This window comes from Loxodonta africana, chromosome 3 (assembly GCF_030014295.1).
Source record: "Loxodonta africana isolate mLoxAfr1 chromosome 3, mLoxAfr1.hap2, whole genome shotgun sequence".
Classification (NCBI taxonomy): Eukaryota; Metazoa; Chordata; class Mammalia; order Proboscidea; family Elephantidae; genus Loxodonta; species Loxodonta africana.
This window is the reverse complement of record NC_087344.1, coordinates 18,742,753-18,752,818: the sequence shown is the minus strand read 5'-3', so window position 1 is coordinate 18,752,818 and position 10,066 is coordinate 18,742,753. Positions and strand designations below refer to the sequence as shown.

At 43.9% G+C, this 10,066-nt stretch overlaps 1 protein-coding gene across 1 annotated transcript; it reads right to left on the bottom strand.

The window, feature by feature from the left end:
* Positions 1–1,362: 1,362 nt before the first annotated feature.
* Positions 1,363–4,240, bottom strand: LOC135230516 (serine/threonine-protein kinase MARK2-like). The gene has a single exon (XM_064279870.1). The coding sequence runs from the start codon at positions 4,050–4,052 to the stop codon at positions 2,022–2,024; it is 2,031 nt and encodes a 676-aa protein (XP_064135940.1). The 5' UTR covers positions 4,053–4,240; the 3' UTR covers positions 1,363–2,021.
* Positions 4,241–10,066: the final 5,826 nt, after the last annotated feature.

Sequence of the window (10,066 nt, the reverse complement as noted above, 5' to 3'; positions counted from 1 at the left end):
AGCTGAGTTTGCCTCAGATTGTGAGCCCAGCCTCTCCCTGTGTCAGCAGCCAGGGATGGCAGGGGGCCACGGAGATTTATTCAGTGTTATTTGCAGGATTACATGTCTTGGTTTGCCAGCTCAGCCCCACATATTTCTAACTCACTACAAGTAGTAAGAAGGAAAAGGAGGAGATATTGGGAATGATGAAGAATTTGGTAATGGGGGTCCATCCATTTAGCAGGACAATAAATTGAGAAATGAGTCTGGACAGGCTTAAGTGATTGGAACTCAGTATTTGGAACGCCCCCGCATCACTTTGGCAAGCTCTTGCTCTTTCTTTAGCTGCACTACATATTTTTCACAATGTAAATCCTGTCAACCATAGGCCCTTAGAAGTATTGACCTATTTTCCTACTAATTATAATGCTCTCTCTCCCCCACCAGTTCAAGCCCTTTTCCTGAGGCAGAAATGAATCCCACTAACTAAGTGATCAAGGGCAGTGGTTACTAATCAGTACATGCAAGGAAGATAAAGTATATGGTATAAATTAGGTGGACCAAAGCATGTCTCAAAAAATCAGGAACTATAACTAGCTTGGAAGTTCTTCCCTAATGTAACCTTCTCACACTGTCAAAACACAAGTTTCTTTTTTTTTTTTTTTTAAAATAACATTCAGTATTTTATATGTCCTATAGGAATTCTAATTGTGGCTGTGCCCCCAGTAATCAGGCATGGCTGCTGGGGCGTTATAGCAAAGCAATTTCTTATGGAAAATGTATTTAATCCCATGGAGCTATCTAAGCACTCTTCACGTGGGAGAGTCTAACCAAATTGACAACTACCTGCTTCCAGTGTGTGCTAGGCCTACCAAAACCATTAATACGGAAATATTTGTTGGAAACTGATACCCAGTGTTAAAAAATATAGACATGTCACTGTACAGGAGACAGAGCCAACCATGAAAAGCTGAGAAGCAAGGTCAATTTGGGCAAAATTTATTGGCATGCCACCTCCAAGGCTACTAAAGTTCTATAAATGGGTGTGCTAGAAAAATTTCTCCTAGGGTGGAGACGATAGGGCAGGTGGTCTCCCTCTGAAAACAATAAACAGGTTCAGAAAAGGATCCAGTGTATAATAGAATTGATGCCTATTCTTGAAATACTTAGGCCCACTTGAAAGTCTTCCATGTTGAGTTTCGCATGGCCCAGGATCTAATTTGATGGCTAAACTCCAGATTTTTTCACAAGGAAGAACATATGATGTCATTCCACAACTCGCCTGGTCTTCGGTCATTAGTGTTCAGTCAGTGAATGTATTCTTGAGATGGTCTCTAAATTCAGGTGGGACAAGCTCAAAGTCATACTTTGGCTCTTGTGGACTTGGTCTGATTTTCTTCAGCTTCAAGATGTTTCAGAAATAGACTGGAGGCCTTTCTTTCAAGTCATCTGTGTGTGGAGTTAAACCGACAACTTTCTGGTTTGCTGTTCAGTGCATCCCAAGGGACTCCAGAGAGATCTCGATGGCCCTGTTAGTGAATCAAGTGGCTTTCCCTATTACAAGCTTTCCTTTGTCTGTCTGAACGGATGAATTTGGGAGTGTTTGTTTTGTTTTCATGAATTCTTTGCTTCATGTTTGCTGCAGCGGATCTGTAGGAATCTGAGAGCAAAGACGAGGTGGAAGTGCTTAAACCTGGAGAGGCCAAGCTGTTGTCGCTGAAGTTTACGTGGAGGAACCAGCTCCATGGAGCCCAACGAGATGATGTGGAAGATCTGCCAAGTGTGCGATGCCAACAGCTGCGAGTGGGATGTCTCCCGGGCATATGTGTTGCTGTGCACACGTGACGTGCAGGCCAAGAGGACTTTGTGCAGTGGAGGATGAAGGTATGCACACTGCCTTGATGATTGCTCAACAGGGTTCAAGTGAAGTGAATTTCAGGCACCTTTTTTAGGTGGGTTTTCCGAACATTGCCTTCAAAATTACAAAGGAGCTTAAACCTTGGAACTCCTGTTTTCTCTCAGGCAGCTCTGCTGCCCCCATTTTAAAGTGCAAGGTCCCTGGTGATTTTTGAGACGATGCTATTGAAGGCCTCAGAGGTCCCTGAAATTCTCTTCACTTTTACCCCATTGAGAGTCCTCCGAGGCAGGGTGCACACCTCCATCCTCCACTGAGTGAAGTCCTGTTGTCCTGGTGTGCCATTCATACACAGCAGTGTGTATTTGTGGGTGAGATCCCAGTCACAGCCATTGGCATCCAACACTTGACAGATCTCCTGCAGCATCTCGTCGGGCTCCAAGGAACTGGTGATCTTCATCCTCCAGGTAAATTTGAGAGAGCGTGGTTTGGCCTGTTGAGGTTTGATCATTTGTGCAGCTTTGCTGTCCGATGCTTTGTGGTCCTTTTTGTCATATGTAAAACAAAGGCATCTTCTCATGAGCTTAAAGAACCTCCCAGTGGCCTGCTTCCAGCCCTGGCTGCTGACAGAGGAAGAGGCTGGACTCACAGTCTGGGGCAAACTCGGCTGGTCAGGTAACTCATGCACTTGCTCCTCAGAGGAAGAGGCTAGACTCACAGTCTGGGGCAAACTCGGCTGGTCAGGTAACTCATGCACCTGCTCCTCATTTGCGGAGCTTAGATTTGACATTCCCTGGGTAAAACTGGTTTTCTCCGGGGCCCCGGCACTCTCGTTGATGGTGTTGGCTGAGGAGGAAGGCACAGAAACACACTGGGGTGGTGTGATGGGCTGTGGCACCTCACTGTTTCTCCCCTTGGCATACAGGTCAGAGTCCTGGTTGGGCTGTGCCCAGGCTGTGGTAGATTGCTGCCGCAGGTGGGCCAGGGCCAGGGAGAATGATGGAGAAGTAGACACCATGGAGGTCCCCATCCCTCCCTCAGAGAGAGTGTTCAAAGCATCGCGGATGTAGTAACCAAAGGTGGGAATGGTGGGCTCAGTGTAACTGCGCTGCTTGGGTTTAGGACAGACGGTAGGAGGCACTTCATGGGATGAGGAAGGAGTGTGGCTATCGGTGCAATGGGCTTCAGCCTGGGGTTCCAGGGTGCTGGTGTGGCTGTCAATGTCATATGTGTCGTGACGTAGGATCAGATAGGTGGCGTTCGCATCATTGTAATTGTGGTTCAACAGTGAGTCATGAATGTCTTCCTGCACGTAACCCGTGTTCACCGTCACCTCAGTGTGCCAGTGGTTATCGTAGTCTGGGAGTGGCTGGACGTAGAGCTTTTGTTTTTCTTCATGGCTCACCTTCATCCATAGATGTGCTAGGATGTCCTCTAATGTGGCTCTCTTTCTTGGGTCACGAATGAAAATTTTACTGAGCAGGTGTTGACACTGGCTAGACATGTGGAAGGGAACGTGATATTGTCCCTGCAGCACCTGCTCTCGCAGCTTCGTCAAGGTCTTCCCACGAAAAGGCAGAGATCCAGTTACCATGAAGTATAGGATGACTCCCAGGCTCCACACATCCACTGGGGGTCCGTCATACTTTTCTCCCTGAAGGAGTTCTGGGGCAGAATAAGGGGGAGTGCCACAGAAGGTATCCAGCTTGCTCCCTGTGGTGAATTGAGTTCCTAAACCAAAGTCTGCAAGTTTGATGTTCATTCGCTTGTCCAATAGTAGGTTTTCTGTTTTCAGATCCCTATGAACAATACCCTTGTCGTGGCAGTACTTCACCGCTGACACTATTTGTTGGAATTTCGTTTGGGCCTCTTTTTCGCTCATGAAGCCATGATTCACGAGGTGGTAAAAGAGGTCCCTTCCACTTGCATACTCCATGACTATATAGAGGGCGTGCTCATTCTCTATGACTTCAAACAGCTTTACAATATTTGGATGATGGAGATCCTTCATAATTTCTATCTCTCTGTATAGTCTGTGGAGGTCGGAGGACGTGTGCTGGATCTTGTCAATTATTTTAATGGCTACCTCTTGGCCGGTGATGATGTGCTGGGCCAGCTTGACCTTGGCAGATGCCCCCTTGCCGATGGTTCTGAGGAGGTGGTAGCGTCCCACATGAGTTTCCTCCACAGCAGAGAAGGCTAAGTGGCTCTGCAGCATGTTGGCTATGGTGCGAAGGCGTAGCGGGCTTTGGGATAAGAGGTGCCCTGGTGGTAGGATTAAAAACTTAAAAACCCAAAACCCTAAAAAGTGGTGACTAAAAACTTAATGAAATATGGAAAAAATGAGAAAAAGTTAAAATAGAATCAAAAAGGTAAAATGAGAAAAGAGGAAGTAAAATTTTAAAAACTGACAAAAATAAGATAAATTGTATATATAAACAAAACAAGAAATCAATGAGAAAGATTCAAAAAAGGAATAAATAACATGAGGATAAGAAAAAATACAAAATAAAACAATAATAGTAAGATGATAAAAAAATTAACAAGTACATAGAAAAAAAGAAAAATTGAGGATGTAAAGGAAGAATAAAATGAAAAACGAATGAATGCAAATGAGGAAAAACAAAGAGAAAATAAGAATAGCTGGCGAGGAAATAGAAAAACCACAATTTAAAGAGAAAACAAGCCAAGTTTGGTCACGATGTCTCAGGTCACTGAAAGAGCTTCCTGAGCCAGAAAGACCACAAACCTAGGTTTCCAGGGACTTATATAGGGGCTTGGAGTTCCAAAGAATTGGCTCCTTATGAGGTCACCACAAGAAATGGACCAATAAAAACGGGGGGTAATTGACTGTGCTTTTTGCTCTCAGGGATTCTTTACTCATTTTTTTTAGAAGAAAAATGTGTGTGTGTGTGTGTGTGTGTGTGTGTGTGTGTGTGTGTGTAGAGCGAGAATTCCACAGAGCTTTTCTTTCCTTTTTATTGATCTTCATGTTATTTTTTTTATTGTGTTCCAGATATACATAATAAAACACGCCATTTCAACAATTTCTACATGTGCATTTGTTACATTGCTTATATTCAAGCTGTGCAAGCATTTCACGGTTTATGTTCCAAATCATTCCACTGCCTTTCACATAAACTCAATGATCCTAATCAAAAACTCTTCCTTCCCCCTCCCTGTCACCCCTGGTAACCACTAATAAGCTTTGCTTTGTGTATATTTGCTTCTGCCCTATAAATGAGATCAGAATGCATCTCTCCTTTTCTGACTGACTGACTTTTCTCAGCTTGGTGTTTTCAGGCTTCATCCATGTTGTCGTATGCATCAAGACTTCATTTTTGGGAGTGTGTGTAATATTCCATTGGAAGTCCCTGGCTTGCACCAACAGTTAATTGCTCATCTACTAGTTTGGGGGTTCAAACCCACCTAGAGACTTCTCAGAAGACAGGCCCGGTGATCTGCTTCTGAAAGGTCACAGCCTTGAAAACCTTGTGGAGCAGTTCTACTCCATTGTGTGTACGTACCAAAGTTTGTGTATCCATTCACCTTCTGATGGACATTTTGGCTGTGTTCATCTTTTGCTTCTTGTGAAAAGTGCTGCAGTGAACAGTTGTATATAGATTTCCGCTTGCGTTCCTGCCTTGCATAGTGGCTGTTGTTGTTATTAGATGCTGTCGAGTTGATTCTGACTCATAGCGACCCTAGGTACAACACAACAAAACACTTCTGGGTCCTGCCCCATCATCAGAATTGTTGCTGTGTTTGAGCCCATTGTTGCAGCCACTGTGTCAGTCTGTCTTGTGAAGGTCTTCCTCTTTCTCCCTAACCCTCTACTTCACTAAGTGTCTTAGTTACCTAGTGCTGCTATAACAGCAATACCACAAGTGGATGGCTTTAACAAAGAGAAATTTATTCTCTCCCAGTCTACAAGGCTACAAGTCCAAACTCAGGGTGCCAACTCCCAGGGAATTCTTTCTATCTTTGTTGTTTCTGGGAGAAGGTCCTTGTCATCAATCATTTTCTCCTGGCCTAGGAGCTTCTCAGCACAGTGACCATAGGTCCAAAGAATGTGCTCTGCTCCTGGCACATCTTTCTTGGTGGCATGAGGTACTTATATCTCTCTGATTACATTTCTCTCCTTTTATCTCTTGGAAGATAAAAGGTGATAGAGGTCACACCCCAGGGAACCTCCCCTTCCATCGGATCTGGGCTGTGACTTTCGTAAACGTGTTTCATCCCTTTCTATTCAATCCATGACATTCCACCTTGTTGTTGTTGTTGCTAGGTGCCATCGAGTCGGTTCTGACTCATAGTGACCCTATGCACAACAGAGCGAAACACTGCCCGGTCCTGCGTTATCCTTACAATCGTAGTTATGCTGGAGCTTATTGTTGCAGCCACTGTGTCAATCCACCTCATTGAGGGTCTTCCTCTTTTCCGGTGACCCTGTACTCTGCCAAGCATGATGTCCTTCTGCAGGGACTCATTGCTCCTTACAACGTGTCCAAAGTATGTAAGATGCAGTCTCACCATCCTTGCCTCTAAGGAGCATTCTGCTGCACTTCTTCCAAGACAGATTTGTTCGTTCTTTTGGAGGTCCATGGTATATTCAGTATTCTTCGCCAACACCACAATTCAAAGGTGTCAGTTCTACTTTGGTCTTCCTTATTCATTGTCCAGCTTTCACACGTGTATGATGTGATTGAAAATACCATGGCTTGGGTCAGGCACATCTTAGTCTTCAGGTGACATCTTTGCTCTTCAACACTTTGAAGAGGTCCTTTGCAGCAGATTTGCCCAATGCAACACGTCTTATGATTTCTTGACTGCTGCTTCCATGAGTGTTGATTGTGGATCCAAGTAAAATGAAATCCTTGACAACTTCACTCTTTTCTTCGTTTATCATGATGGTGCTCATCAGTCCAGTTGTGAGAATTTTTGTTTTCTTTATGTTGAGGTGTAATCCATACTGAAGGCTGTGGTCTTTGATCTTCATCTGTAAGTGCTTCAAGTCCTCTTCACTTTCAGCAAGCAAGGTTGTGTCATCTGCATAACGCTAGTTGTTAATGAGTCTTTCTCCAATCCTGATGCCCCGTTCTTCTTCATATAGTCCAGCTTCTCGTATTATTTGCTCAGCATGCAGATGGAATAGGTATGGTGAAAGAATACAACCCTGATGCACACCTTTCTTTACTTTAAACCAATTAGTATCCCCTTGTTCTGTCCAAAGAACTGCCTGTTGATCTATGTAAAGGTTCCTCAAGAGCACAATTAAGCGTTCTGGAATTCCCATTCTTTGCAGTGTTGTCCATAGTTTGTTATGATCCACACAGTCGAATGCCTTTGCATAGTCAATAAAACACAGGTACACATCCTTCAGGTATTCTCTGCTTTCAGCCAGGATCCCTCTGACAGCAGCAATGATATCCCTGATTCCACATCCTCTTCTGAAACCTGCCTGAATTTCTGGCAGTTCCCTGTCGACATACTGCTGTAGCCGTTTTTGAATGACCTTCAGCAAAATTTTCCTTGTATATGATATTAACGATATTCTATAACTTCCACATTTGGTTGGATCACCTTTCTTGGGAATAGGCATAAATATGGATCTCTTCCAGTCAGTTGGCCAGGAAGCTGTCTTCCATATTTCTTGGCATAGACGAGTGAGCACGTCCAGCGCTATATCTGTTTGTTGAAACATCTCAATTGATACTCCATCAATCCCTGGAGCCTCGTTTTTCGCCAGTGCTTTCAGAGCGGCTTGGACTTCTTCCTTCAGTACCATCGGTTCCTGATCATATGCCACCTCTTGAAATGGTTGAATATCAACTAACTCTTTTTGGTATAATGACTCTGTGTATTCCTTCCATCTTCTTTTGATGCTTCCTGCATCGTTTAATATTTTCCCCATGGAATCCTTCACTATTGCAACTCGAGGTTTGAATTTTTTCTTCAATCCTTTCAGCTTGAGAAATGCCGAGCGTGTTCTTCCCTTTTGGTTTTCCATCTGCAGCTCCTTGTACATGTCATTATAATACTTTGTCTTCTCAGCTGCCCTTTGAAATCTTCTGTTCAGTTCTTTTACTTCATCAATTCTTCCTTTTGCTTTAGCTGTTCGACGCTCAAGAGCAAGGTTCAGAGTCTCCTCTGACATCCATCTTGGTCTTTGTTTCCTGTCTTTTCAATGACATCTTGCTTTCTTCATGGATGATGTCCTTGATGTCATTCCACAACTCATCTGGTCTGCGGTCACTAGTGTTCAATGCATCAAACCTATTCTTGAGATGGTCTCTAAATTCAGGTGGGGTATATTCAAAGTCATATTTTGGGTCTTGTGGACTTGCTCTGATTTTCTTCAGTTTCAGCTTGAACTTGCATATGAGCAATGGATGGTCTGTTCCCCAGTTGGCCCCTGGCCTTGTTCTGGCTGATGATATTGAGCTTTTCCATCATCTCTTTCCACAGATGTAGTCAGTCTGATTTCTGTGTGTTCCATCTGGAGAGGTCCATGTGTGTAGTCACTGTATATGTTGGTGAAAGAAGGTATTTGTAATGAAGAAGTCATTGGTCTTGCAAAATTCTGTCATTTGATCTCCAGCACTGTTTCTATCACCAAGGCCATATTTTCCAACTACTGATCCTTCTTGTTTCCAGCTTTCGCATTCCAACCGGCAGTAATTTTCAATGCATCTTGATTGCATGTTAGATCAATTTCAGACTGTAGCAGCTGATAAAAATCTTCTCTTTCTTCATCTTTGGCCCTAGTGTTTGGTGCGTAAATTTGAATAATAGTCGTATTAACTGGTCTTCCTTGTAGGCGTATGGATATTATCCTATCACTGACAGCGTTGTGCTTCAGGATAAATCTTGAAATATTCTTTTTGTTGATGAATGCAACACCATTTCTCTTCGAGTTGTCATTCCCAACATAGTAGACTATATGATTGTCCGATTCAAAATGGCCAATACCCGTGCATTTCAGCTCACTAATGCCTAGGATATCGATGTTTATGCGTTCCATTTCATTTTTGCCAATTTCCAATTTTCCTAGATTCATACTTCATACATTCCAGGTTCCAATTATTAATGGATGTTTGCAGGTGTTTCTTCTCGTTTTGAGTCGTGCCACATCAGCAGATGAAGGTCCCAAAAGCTTTATTCCATCCACGTCATTAAGATCGACTCTACTTTGAGGAGGCAGCTCTTCCCCAGTGATCTTTTGAGTGCCTTCCAACCTGAGGGGCTCATTTTCAGGCAGTATATCAGACAGTGTTCCAGTGCTATTCCTAAGGTTTTCACTGGCTAATGCTTTTCAGAAGTAGACTGCCGGGTCCTTGTTCCTAGTCTGTCTTAATCTGGAAGCTCAGCTGAAACCTGTCCTCCATGGGCAACCCTGCTGGTATCTGAATACCAGTGGCATAGCTTCCAGCATCACAACAACACAAAAGCCCCTACAGTATGACAAACTGCCAGACACGTGGGGGTTCCAGCTGTAGACCCCCAAAATTCATGTCCTTGCCACATGTAAAACACTTTCACCCCCTTATATCATCCCAAAAGCCTTAAGTCCAAATTCTTTCCTGTCGCATAATTTCTCTTCATCTGTGAAATCTAGAAGTTTTTTTGCTTTCAAAGTAGAATAATGGAACAGGCACAGGGTAAACCTTTCTATTAGAAATGGTAGAAATTGGAGGGAACGAGGAGATGGGGTCATCACCAACAATTTACATTACCTCTCAAGGGTCGAAAATAACCCTCTGTTCTCAGAGATCATCTGGGTAATGGCCCTGCCCTCCAGATACGAAGTGTTGGCTACAATCTCTGAATTCTGGCTGGAGTCCCCTAGGGCTTGAACTTCAGCTCTACCTCCCAGGCCCACGGGAACAGCAACTCTGTTCCATCAGCTTTGGGCAGCCCCATTCTCCTAGTCCATCTGAGTGGCGACTCTATCCACTCGGCCTTAGCAGACCCCATTCTTCTGCCCTTTGAGCATGGCAGCCCTGCCCCCTCAGCTTTGGTCAGTGAATCTGGCCCAATCCTTTAGCAAAATATTACTTTCATGTGATGTTAGTGACGCTGTTGGATAAATTCCACATTCTGTTGGATCACCATTCTTTAGAATGGGCACATATATCTCTTCCAGTTTGTTGGCCAGTTAGCCAACATCCAAATTTCTTGCCATAGATGCGTGAGTACCTCCATTGCTGCATGCATTTGTTGAAACATCTC